This window comes from Chrysochloris asiatica, unplaced genomic scaffold (assembly GCF_000296735.1).
Source record: "Chrysochloris asiatica unplaced genomic scaffold, ChrAsi1.0 scaffold00143, whole genome shotgun sequence".
Classification (NCBI taxonomy): domain Eukaryota; kingdom Metazoa; phylum Chordata; class Mammalia; order Afrosoricida; family Chrysochloridae; genus Chrysochloris; species Chrysochloris asiatica.
Window position 1 is genome coordinate 6000410 of NW_006408661.1, and position 13446 is coordinate 6013855.

The following is a 13446-nucleotide window of genomic DNA, read 5'->3' on the forward strand; positions in this document are numbered from 1 at the left end:
TTTTGGAAGAAGTGCAGCCAGAGTGCTCCTTGGAGGCCAGGATGGCTGAGCTTCGTCTCTCATACTTTGGACATATTGTCAGGAGAGAACAGTCATTGGAGAAGGATGTCATGCTGGGTAAGATGGAGGGTCAGAGAAAAACAGGAAGACCCCCCAAGGAGATGGATCAGCCAGAAGGCATCACTGATGATGTCAATTGTGACAGCGGTAGTGAGGTTGGCCCAGGATTGGACATTGTTTTGTTCTGCTGTGTATGGGGTTGCTATGAGTCGGTTCCGACTCGATGGCACCTGACAACAACAACAAGTGTTGTAGTAGTGGGTTACAGGTTGGGCTGCTAGCTGCAAGGTCAGAAGTTTGAATCTCTACCAGCCGCTCCAGAACAGAAAGATGAGGCTCTCTGCTCCCAAAAAGATTTATAGCCTCAGAAACCCTATACAGGGTCACTGTGAGTGGAAACTGACTCAACAACACACTAACACCCCTACCAGATGGAGATTACGTTGAAAAACAGTGGCTTCACATTTTTATTTATTTTGGTAATTAATAAAGTTTTCTGTGACTTTGTAGCAGTACTTTTTGTCTTACCCTCATATATCCCTATGCATACAAATATGTCTTGGCAGAAGTACAGTTAGAATGCACTTTTGAAGCAAGGATAACAGGAGTTTATCTCTTGGAAAGACCAGTCCTATAGGACATCATGCTTGGTAAAGTAGAGGGTAAGCAAAAATAGAGGAAAATCCTCAACAAGATTGATTGGCACAGTGGCTGCAACAATGGGTGCAAACATAACACTTGTGAGGATGGCGCAGGACCAGAATGCTTTGTTTGGTTGAACATAGAGTCATTGTGAGTCAGAACCCACTGGATGGCACCTGACAACAACAATACATACACACAAATACCCCTATACCTATTATAATGACATACAGGTTCCCATATTTGCTGCTTCACCTTTTCTTTCTACCCGCCCAGTTTTCATTTTTCTGAAGTATTCTGGAATTTTGTGATATGTTGCTATGTAAACTACTTCACTATAACAAATTAAACTAGTTTGATTGTTGTTGTTGATTTGATATGAGGTATGGAGTTGGTTCTGACTCATAGTGACCCTGCACAGGGTTTCTGAGGCTATAAATCTTTCCCGGAGCAGAATGCCTCATCTTTCTCCTGTGGAATTGCTGGTAGTTTCGAACTGCTGACCTTGAGGTTGGTAGCCCAACGCGTAACCACTACGCTACCAGAGTACAAAAGTAAAAAATGTATCACTAATCAAAGTTTCTCAGCTGTTTATCAGACAGAGATTATTTTATTTTTGTCTTTAAAATATTGCTGTCAAGACCCCACCCTCAGCTTAAATGCAGACCTGGTGTGGAACGCAGGAGGTATTTGTGTATGTTTTTTTAGCTTCACAGTTGATTCTTATGAAACCCTTTCTCGTTTGATTTGGTACCACCCAATGGGAACACTAGATGGAGCTATTTTATTAATCTATGAAGTTTTAAAACTTACTACAAGTATACATTCAGCTGTAAATAGGATTCCTGGTGTCGCACTGTAGGTTAATACACTAGACTGCAAAGTCAGTTTAAACTACAAGGTTAGTGATTCAAGCTCACCAATCGCTCTTTGGAAATCCTCTACAGGGTCTTTAGGTCGGAACTGCCTGGATAGAACTTAACAACAACAGCTGTAAATATGGAATGAATTACATGTTTGTATTTATATGTTTTTCATGAATAAGCTTACCAGAATTATAAAGGAAACAGCAGTGACAGAATAGTTTTGACAGGAACCAAAAAAGGCGTGCCTTTGAATCTTTTATAAAAGTGTTTGCAATGTTGACAATTAGTATAGTGAAAAAATTAGAATTTAGACAACTCAGCTAGCTAATCTTTTGTTTCTTTCTTATGGTATTTACTGTTAATCACCTTTCTATAGAATATATTAAGACATATTACTTTGTTTTGTTTTGTTTTACTGAAATACTGTAAGTTTCATAGTCCATAGGTATTTCAAAAGAAGACAGATATTACATTGACCTTTCCATACACTGTGACTCTTGATGTCTAGGATCATAAATGCTTTTTTCAGTATGACAGTGTATGCTCTCCTTTCTAAAAAGGGGCAATCTAAGGCACTTTTACTTTAAAGAAACTTTTTGCAAATTGCAGCAGAGGCTAATAATTTCCTCCTGTTTTACTTGCCAGATAAAATCAAAATGATTTTAATTGGTTGCTATTTATGAAATCTTGGTCACTGTGCTACGGACTTTAAAATCATCCTTTAACCATTACAACAACCCTGCAAGATAAATATATACTGTTTCTAGTTTTAAAATAGAAGCTTAGAGATTAACTCTGCCCACGGAGCACATGGATAGTAAGAAAAGAGCTTGAGTTTGATTCTGCGTGTCTGTGCTTTGAACTACAATGTTCTGACCTTATACGGTGTTTTTAAGCATCACTGTTTTTTCTGATTTTCAGAATAGTTACTTAACCAAGATAAAAACTTCAAAAATCCAACAGCTATCCCACCACAGTCATCAACTCTAATTAATAGCAAGCGTAGAACTGCCTACAGGATTTCCACAGCTCTCTAGTCTCAGAAACAGACTGCCTCATCTTTCTACTGTGGAGTAACTGGTGGGTTCAGACCACCAATCTTTCTGTTAGTAGCGAAACACTGAACCACTTGCCACCAGGGACCTGCCCCACTTAGATAAGCAAATAGAAATGCCGTTCATTCATTTATTTATGCACCTCTGAGGAAATGATATTTCATTCAGAAACATGTTTAGTGGGTCTTTACTACATGTCACCCTCTGTGTAGCACCTAAAGAATTTTCTAACCAAATAAAGTTGTCTTACTCCCTGGACCACTGTCCAGTGTCTAGACCAATGTCATTGATGACTGGCAAGGAGCACTTACTCATGACCCTGCCCTCCCCGGTGTCTATCACACTGGGTACTCCCAGGTTCCTGCACTTCCAGGTTGGTCCCGATACTCCACCATAGGACAACTCAAGATGACAGAAGGATAACCACATGTTATCCAGAGAACCACGTGTAGAGACCCCAGAAAAGGCCCAGTGCTGGAGATGTCTTGGGTGCTTGACCTTCTCCCAAATGAAGCAAACACACAGTCCAGACAAATACAGACAGGATTAAAAGCAGACATGGTCATAAAATGACTTTAGACCAGTGTGCCATTTCCAACCTTCAGTGCACTGTAGGTTGCTTGTTTTCTTTTTATATAAATATCTGGTATCTTGTGAATAGCACATCCACACTGCTCTGTGTTGGTGTTAAAAGCTTTACCCTGTTCAAAGTGAACACTTAACACATACTTGAAAAAAAAAAAGAACAAGAAAATGTTAGTAGTAGTATAAACATACACCTGAAAAGATAAAATAGAAGCTTTCTTTCCTTTGAAATAGAAATGGGATCTTCTTTTCCTCACATTATTAAATGATGTATTTCATGTAAGTTACCAGGATTTTTGGGGGGGCAAGGTATTGTGTGTGTGTTTATATGCTGGGAATGATATTCAAGAGGAATGTCATCACATTCATTGTCACAAAGAACATTTTAAGATCTGCCTTGAAGTACATACAGTGCCTGTCTTCACTTGTTTTTCTGCCTACCTTATTGCTCTCCCCTTCGCTCAAGTTTACATGTCTCTAAGAAAGGCCGTAGAAGAATTGATGCTCACTTTTGAGTTATGGTGTCAGAGGAGAATATTGAAAGTATGTGCTTGCCCATAGAACCAACAGAGCTATGTTGGAAGAAGTGCAGCCAGAGTGCTCCTTGGAGGCCAAGATGGCCAAATTTCGTCTCTCATACTTGGGACATATTGTCAGGAGGGAGCAATTGCTGTAGAAGGGTATCATGCTTGGTAAGGTGGAGGGTCAGAGAAAAAGAGGAAGACCCCCAGCAAGATGGATTGGCCAAGTGGCAGCATCAGTGGACTCAAGCATAGCAACAATAGTGAGGTTGGCCCAGGATCGGACAGTGTTTTGTTCTGCTGTGCATAAGGTCGCTATGATTCGGCACTGACTTGATGGCAACTAACAATGACAACAACCCTTTAGTCAGTAATGTACCCTCCTTTTCCTCTCCCACCCCTGATAACCATCAAAGAATGTTTATTTTAGTGCAAAAACTTTTTCTTGACTTTTTACAATAGTAGTTTCATACTGACTTCATAGCACATAACCACCACCACCAGTCTCATGACAATAATTGCCCTTTTGTGATGGACTAAATTTCACTCAGCATAATGTCTTCCAGGTTCATCCAAGTTTTATGAGGTGTTCTGCAAATTCATTGTTATTCTTTAGCGTTGCATAATATTCCACTATGTGTTTATCCATTCCTCTACTGATGGCTAAACAAAATTAGGTTGTCCCGATATTTTTGCTTTTGTGAACAGTGCTGCTATGAACATGGATGTATATGTATCTATTTGTGTCAAAGCTTTTATTTCTCTAGGATTATACCTAGTAGAAGGATTGCTAGGTCATGTGATAGGTCTATTTCCAACTTTTCCAGGAAGCACCATAACATTTTACAAAGTGGTTCCACCGTTTATAGTCCCACCAGCAGTGTCTGAGGGTTCCAGTCTCTCCACACCTCTCCATCATTAGTTGTTTTTTTGAACTATGTTATTAATGCTGGGGTAAGATGGTATCTCATTGTTGTTTTTATATGCATCTCTTTAATGGCTAATGTGGCTAAGTGATTGGAAGAGATCCGTATTTGTGCCCATTCCAAAGAGAGGTGACCCAATGGAATGCAGAAATCATCAGACAAATCCTTGATATCCCATGCAAGTAAAGTTTTACTAAAGGTAGTAAAGAAACTGCTGCAAGCATACATTGACAGAGAACTTCCAGAGATTCAAGCTGGATTCAGAAGAGGCCATGGAATGAGGGTTATCATTGCTGATGTCCGATGGATCTTGGCTGAAAGCAGAGAATATCAGAAAGATGTTTGCCTGTGCTTTATTGACTACCCAAAGGCTTTCAATTGTCTTGATCATGACAGGCTATGGACAACATTGCGAAGTATGAATATTCTGGAACACTTAATTGTGCTCATAGGGAATCTGTACGTGGACCAATAGGCATTTGTTCGAACAGAACATGGGAACGCTGAATGGTTTAAAATTAAGAAAGGTGTGCAACAAGGTTGTATTCTTTTACCATACTTATTCAACCTGTTTGCTGAGCAAATAATCCGAGAAGCTGGATTAATGAAAAAAACCTGTCGTCAGGATTAGAGGAAGACTCATTAACAACCTGCAATATGCAGATGATACAACCTTGCTTGCTGAAAGTGAAGAGGACTTAAAACATTTACTGATGAAGATCAAAGAGCACAGCCTTCAGTATGGACTACATCTCAATGTCAAGAAAACAAAAATCCTCACCACTGGACCAATAAACAACATTCCTATCAACAGAGGAAAGATTGAAGTTGTCAAGGACTTCATTCTTCTTGGATCAACTATCAACACTCATGGAAGCAGCAGTCAAGAAATCAGACGACGTATTGCATTAGGCAAATCTGCTGCACAAGACCTTTTTTAAAGTGTTGAAGAGCAAAGATGTCAGCTTGAAGACAAAGGTGCGCCTTACCCAAGCCATGGTATTTTCAGTAACCTCATATGCATGCAAAAGCTGGACAGTGAATAAGGAAGACTGTAGAAGAATTGATGCTTTTGAGTTATGGTGTTGGAGAAGAATATTGAAAGAGCCATGGGCTGCCAAAAGAACCAACAGGTCTGTGTTGGAAGAAGTGCAGCCAGAGTGCTCCTTGGAGGCCAAGATGGCCAAATTTCGTCTCTCATACTTTGGAAATATTGTCAGGAGGGACCAGTCATTGGAGAAGGATATCATTTTTGGTAAGGTGGAGGATCAGAGAAAAAGAGGAAGACCCTCAGCAAGATGGATTGGCAAATTGGCAGCATCAGTGGCCTCAAGCGTGGCAACAATTGTGAGGTTGGCCGAGGACCGGACAGTGTTTTGTTCTGTTGTGCATAGGGTCGCTATGAGTCGGTACCAAATTGATGGCGCCTAACAACAACAAAATGGCTAATGTGGACCCTGGTATGGTGCTGTAGGATCAACACTGGAATGTGACCCACAAGGTCAGTCAGCAGTTCAAACCCACCAGCTGCTGCTTAGAAACCTGTACAGGGTTGCTATGAGTTGGAACTGACTTGATGGCACATAACAACAACAACAATGGCTATTGATTGCGAACATTTCTTCAAATTTTTATGAAGGGCTACCAACAAGTTGGAGTCTTGATATAGCACTTTAGGGTAAGCACTGGACTTCAAGGTCAGTTTGAACCACAAGGTTTCTGGTTCAAACTCAGCAGACACGCCTCGGAAACGCTGTACAGGGTTGTTGTGAGTTGGAACTGACTTGATAGCACTGAGCGACAACAACAGCTAGCAAGTCAGTGATACAAACGGTTAAGCGCCTAATAGTCAAACCATTAGCAGTTTGAACCCACCCAGATGTGCTTCTGAAGAATGGCCTGGTAGTCTGCTTCTGAGAGGCCACAGCCTTGAAAACCTTATGGTGCCATTCTCCACACAAACAGGGTCACCTGTGCCAGAGTCAGCTCAGTGGCTACTAATAACAGCTAGCAAGAGTGATTGCTTGGCAAGATTAGAAAGCTGCCCATGGTAGCCTTTTGCATGTGTGTGTATGTGTGTGTGAGAGAGAAAATATACACAACAACATACTTATTCAGCAGTTTTACAGTATAAATCAATGCCATTGGTTACATTCTTCACATTCTCACTGCCTATATGCATATCATTTCGCTGCCACTAACTTTGGCTCTCTATATTCCTAAAAGTTTTCATATTTAGTTACTGTTGTCAGTGACATCTCATGTAAATAATTCTCTAAAAGCACACCATCCAAGTCTTTATTAATTGAACAGCACTTTTGATTAAAGATGACTTCGTAGAATAATTCCAGTTCAAGGTTAAAATATTATTTCAGGACAGTAGATTTGGGTGTTACATAACTTCAGTGAATCCAGTAAGTCTGGTTCCATAAGCATTTGAAGTTCTGTTCCACATTTTTCCCCTCCTTTTAATGAGGATCTATCTCTTACATCATTGATAAGAACACTCATTAATGGTAGTTGGGCTCCAAGCATTTCTTCTGGTCTCATACAAAAGGAAGTAATAGGTTATGGAGGCAATTATTTCCTCTCTAATTCTTAGGTCTCCTTTTCCTCTACTGCTCCACGTGAATAAGAGACCAAGTGTCTTGCTTGGGCTTTAAGGCCCCAGGTGCAACTCACTCAATTAGGAGATATAACAGAAACAGAAAAGCATTAGGTTAATTCACCGGACTGGCCCTCAAATCCTTGACCTGGCCAGAGCCATAATTAATTAAGGAATTAAAATAGATAAATTGAGACATATTAATCGAGGAATTAAATAAATGACACATGGGGAAACCTGTACATGAAGAATTCATTGTCTTTGCTAAGCAACAATGAAATACTTTCTTTTCTTTTTCTTTCTTTCTTTCTCTCTTTGGATGGCAGAGCCACAAAGAGTTGTTTTATTATTTTTTATGCATAGACCCCTAGTTGAAATTTTCTCTTGTTAAATCATTCTCTGAGTTATTCATGATTTTATTAGTATATTTTTTACTTTAGATTTTTGACTCTCCTACACTTTAGTATATTTTTATTAAAAGTTAGAAGCAACACATTAGCTACATTTTATTCTACTTGTAACTTACGTAGTTTTAATACTTATATTAACAATATTCTTAAGACTGCTGGGAGACAGGACTTGTCAATTAAATTACTGCCAGCTTAGGTTTAGTGATTGCAAACATTCTTCCTTGTAGCCTTAGTTTAAGGTAGTAAAGAATCCTAAACGCGAATAGACCATAAATAAGGGCTGTGGTTACAGGAATTCCTAAAAAAAACAATTAGATAAAGGCTATGGGTATATACAGATACTAAATAAAAAGTCTGACTTAGACCTTCTTAAATTAATGATCAGTAAATTAGAGAAGTTGTTTTTCATAACCTCAGTTTCCCTGATAAGTGATGTTTTTGTAGGCTATAAACAGATAGTGTATGGAAGAAGTTAATGGAGAGTTAATTGCACCTAACAACTAAAATTAACAAGAGTTAACAGACAAAAGTTAAGAAATATGTGAAGGTTAACTTGCTTCTCAGAGAAAATAATAGATTTATGTATGAACAAATGTTTAACTAAAAGGTTTCAATGCACCTGAATGTCTCCTATACCTTGAGATAATGTTTTTGCTGTAACTTCTCATCCCTGTTGTAAATTTAAGAATTGTAAACCATAAGGAATGTGCCTCAAGATAGATTGTACCTTGATGTCATTGATTACTATGAAAGCAATGTTTTCTGTAATGGTATATAAGGGGGTTGTAAGACAGAACAAAGAAGTAGTAGTAATAGTAGTAGTAGTGAGAAGAATAGAGGCAAGAAGGAGTATGAGAAGAATTAGGCAAGAGTGAGAGAGGTAAGAAGAAGCAGAAAGAAATAGGGGGAGAAGAAGGAATATGAGATGGAGAGGAGACGAGACAAGAATAGAGGGAGTAATGGAGAGAATGGAAGCAGGAGGGGAGCAGGAGAGGAGAGAAGGGAAGCAGGAGCCAGGGGAGTGGAGAAAGGACGCAGAAGAAATGAGCAGGAGAGCAGGGGAGTAAAGAATGAGCAGGACAGTAAAGAATGAGAGAAGTAGATTATTAGAGTAGCCATAGAAATAATAATAATAATAAAGCATGTAATGAGAAGATTTTAAATTTATCATGGCCCATGACTTGGTGTATTCAGCCGACGCCGCATCCGCTTTCGGAAAAACCCTGGAATAAGTTTGCTGGGGCTGGCTCCTGGCATTGACCCAAACCTTTGAACTGATAAATCTCATCTCATAGGTAGCTTCTGTTACTGTTAAATGCCATCAAGTCAATTCCAACTCATTGTGTCCCTATATTGGGTATTGTTAGGTGCTCTTAATTCCAACTCATTGCAACCCTGTATAGGGTTTTCAAGGAGGGACTGGTTGATTTGAACCACTGACCTTGTGACTAGCAGTCCAGTGCTTATCTTGCAGCACTATGCCAGGACTCCATGAGGTATTTAGTTAATGTACCTAAGTAGTTTCTGCTTTTATTCTGTTGGCTAATTACTGAACTGCAAGGTCAGTTCCAGCCGCTTCTTGAAAACCCTATACAGATTTGCTATGAATCCGAACTGACTCGATAGCATTTAATACTAGCAACAAGTAGTTTCAGCAGTACTGGCATGATACTGTTGGATAATCACTGGGCTGCTGACTGCAAGGTAATCTGTTCAAACCCACTAGCTGCTTTTGAGAAACCTACACAGAGTTGTTTTGAATCAGATCCAACTTACAAGCACTTAACAAGTACTTTCAGTAAGTGCAACCTTATTTTGTGGGGGAGGTGGGGATGGGTAGTATTGCTACTGTTATAAAATTATATATTAAACTTCATCATTTTGTGCATCTAATAGCTGGAGCCCTGGTGTGGCTCTGTAGGCTTTGCACTGGACCCTAATTGCAAGGTCAGCAATTCAAACCCACCAGCCGCTCCATGGAAACGCTATACAGGGTCACTATGAGCCAGAACTAACTTGACAGCACTTAAAAACAACAATAATAGCTAATTCTCTTCTTAATATAGATTGGATTTTTTTCTTGTGTTTTCAATTTACATCCCACTTACATCTTTAAAAATGAAATTTTTGTGTAGAAAAAATATTTGTGAGTAAACATCCTTAAAGTTAATAGATATTAAGTACTAATTTATAGTGCTTTAGGTATTTCAGCCATTGAACACTGTGGAGCACAGTTCCAATCTGACATATGGGGTGGCTGTGAGGAGGAATTGACAGCCCCCTTTTTTATATATATAATACACTTTAAAGCAAAGTGAGTTATTAGATTCAAAATGGAAGTCTTATACTAAAATACAAAGTACATATCTCTTTTTCCTTGTGGCATGGAACAGTTTGTACCTGTTGCTTATAATGACTTAAAATAGAAAGTAACTGGGTTGCAAGTTAGTTAGGATTCTACACCCTGTTTTGTCATTGACTGTTACTTTAGGCATATAATTAACCTCTAGGCGTTGTGTTTTTTAAAATGAGAGATTCATTATATTGCACACATTGAAAAATGATCACATAATAAAGTATGAAACATTATATGTGCTATGAAGTGGCTACAAATAAAAGGTCCCTGGTAGGAAATTAGTTTTTTTGTGATTGGTGCAGGAATTAAATAAAGATATTCTTATAAAGCTCTTTAGAACAGATCTGGTACATATTAAGCATTAATACTAGCAAGCATGAAAATTGAAACTGTGACAAAGGTTTAGTTATTAAAATACTCTTTCTGAAAATTAAAAATTAAACTGCTTAGCATTTGTAGAAAGTCAGGTATACTTTATATAACCACATGTTTTCATTTTCTAGGATCAAATTTAAATCGCTGTGGTTTCCGAGGTTCTTCATACTTGGGTATTCCATTCAATCCATCAAAGGTTAGTTCTTTTTGTGTCAGGAGAAAGGAGAAGGGAGATGGGAAGATTTTAGAGAATGAAAACGAACAAATTTTATAGAAAAAAGCAGGCTTTCACGTTTTTGTACAGCTAAATACTGTCTAATGCATATTATGAACTGAAGCCCCTTTAGGGAAAGCTATACGTATCTTACTTCCTGTAAGAATGCACAATACATATACACAACAGATATTTCCCATGATCGTTACAGAGAAAATGTAACTGTGGTGGAGTGAATTTCTTTATGTAGTCTTTTGCTCTGGTTCTTTGGAGACATACCTTGAGCAATTGTTCTACTAAACCTTGAGGAGTTGCTTTTGCCCTAGTTTCCTATTCCAGAGGGTTTGTTAACATTTCCTGGGTAAATATGGTATGGTACTTTTTGTCTGGCCCTGGGCTGTAACCTGTCCTGTGATTGGTATGCACCTTGCTGGCACAATGAAGTAAGTGTTAGGCTGCTAACCTAAAGGTCGGTGGTTTACTGTAAAGATTTACAGACTTAGAAATACTAAGGAACAGTTCTCCTCTGTCTTGTAGGGTCACTTTGAGTGGGAATTAATTCAATGGAGTGAATTTGGTTTTTGTTTTAGGTAGTAGGGGTTGGTCAGTATACAAATGAAGTGTCTGTGACCTGCTAAGAAGGAATTGGTCAGTTTGTGGTCCCTTCTGGGAGGACCCATGACTTGAAATAAACAAGGAGTTATATGGAGTCCTGTTTTGGCACTGTGAGTTAATGCACTAGACTGCAGCTGCTCCTTGGAAACCCTATACAGGGTCCCTATGAGTCTGTACGGACTCGATGGCACATAACAACAGCTACATAGATGGCACTTAACAACAACAACATATAAAAGTATACACCCAACTAAGGAAGAAGACAGAAGAAGCATTGAGAGAGAAGAGGCAAAGAACCTCCTAAAAGAGCTGTAACACAGGACAAGGACTGTAACAGTGAAGACAACTAAAGGCCCAGAAGCAGCCCTATGGCAAAGCCAGTAGTGACAGGCTCAGAAATAGCCCTTTTGCAGAGTCTGGTGACAGGACCAGGATAAACCTTTTGCGAGGGGACCAAGAAGAACCTGTGCTCAGAGGGCCAAGAGGAGCCTATCCTAGGGACTGAAAGGAGGCCTGCATGACGTACGTAATGAAGTAAAAGAGCTCTCCTGAAGGGAGGCTTTGCCTACATGCTTCCTCATCCTGTTCTTGAGTTGTAGCCTGATGATCTTCCTCCCCATGTTGTGTACCCTGTTACTTTCTTAATAAACCACTTTACTATAAGTTTGGTCTGTAAATTCTATGTGACCGTTGCAATGGATTATCTAACCCAGCAAAGTGTAGAGAGTGCTGTGGGAGGCAGGTGTAAAGAATTAGTAAAGAGGGTGGAGGTATGTCCGCAAAAAGTTGGTCGTTACATATTTAACATGCAGGATATCTGTAAGTCATGACATTGGTTCAGTACTAACCAACATACCGATGTGTACCTGTACTTGTTCCACCACTCGTCTGTCAGTTTGTCATACTGTAGTGGCATATGTGCTGCTGTAATTCTGGAAACTATGCCATGGGTATTTTAATTACAAGCAAGGTTACCCATGGTGGACACGTTTCAGCTGGGCTTCCAGACGAAGACAGACTAGGAAGAAGGAGAGATGGGCTGAAAACTGTATAAACAGTAGTGGGATGCTGTCGGCACCAGTGTATTGAATACTGAAACATGATGAAGAACACCAGAATATTGACAGACAGAGCACCAGAAGATGAGCCCCTTGGTTGGAAGGCACTCAAAATACAATGGTAGAGGTGCTTCTTCAAAGTGGAGTTGACTGTGAGGACGGAAATGGATTAAAGCCTTCGGGACCTTCCTCTGCTGATGGGCACAACTCAAAATGAATAGAAACAGTTGTAAGCATGTATTAATAATCAGAACATGGAATATACTAAATGTGAATCTAGGAAATTGGAAAATTGTCAAAAATAAAATGCAACACATAAACATCAATAGCCTATGCATTAATGAGCTGGAATGGACTGGTATTAGCCATTTTGAATGTGACAATCACCTGGTTTACTGTGCCAGGAATGATGAATTGAAGAGAAATGGCATCTCATTCAACAACAACAACAAAACATATCAAGACCTGTCTTGAAGTATAGTGAGCAGTTATTATAGTATTTAAAAGTTATTGATAAACAGAGGGAAACTTTGTAAGACATCAATTTATAATATGGTCTTACTCTGTCAAAAGTAAAACTTTTTTTTTTTTTTTTATGGGATCATGCAAAAAAGTTTTTTTTGAAAACTTTTCTTAAACTGAGAAATAAATTACATGAAATTTGGCATTTTTCCGCTGAAATCAGCTTTGTAAAATAACCAATTAACAAAATCATCTGACTGTTTAAAAGTAACTATAAACTCAATGCTTTGTGTATTGTGAAATGTGAAGTTACGTAGCATTATAAACAAGTTTTTCATTAATATTTTATCTATGTCCGTGTCAACTCCCAGTCTTTATAGGATTGCCCTACAAGATGTCATATATAAAACTCAAAGAGATCTTTGATACCTATTTGAAGGTATCATTTGTTGAAACAAATCAGTTGGACTATCTGACCCATCTTGTGATCATTTGAACTTCCTAGAGTCCTGGTGTCCACCACTTATCTGTCAGTTTGTCATACAGTGATAGCTCATGTGTTACTGTTATGTTTGAAGGTATGCCACTGTTACTTTAAATACTACAGGATCACCCATTGTAGACAGGTTTCAGATGAGTTTCCAGACTAAGATAGATTAGGAAGAAGGACTGACTACTTATGAATATTTAGTCACT

At 38.9% G+C, this 13446-nt stretch overlaps 1 protein-coding gene across 2 annotated transcripts in view; it reads left to right on the top strand.

Annotated features, from left to right (window-relative positions):
• PGGT1B (protein geranylgeranyltransferase type I, beta subunit) overlaps window positions 1-13446 on the top strand; it is a 98990-nt gene that overhangs the window by 37819 nt on the left and 47725 nt on the right. For both annotated transcript variants that reach the window (XM_006870534.1, XM_006870535.1), the window contains exon 3: window positions 10530-10597. In XM_006870534.1, the coding sequence (XP_006870596.1) occupies window positions 10530-10597 (68 nt within the window). The remainder of the gene's footprint in view (window positions 1-10529; window positions 10598-13446) is intronic.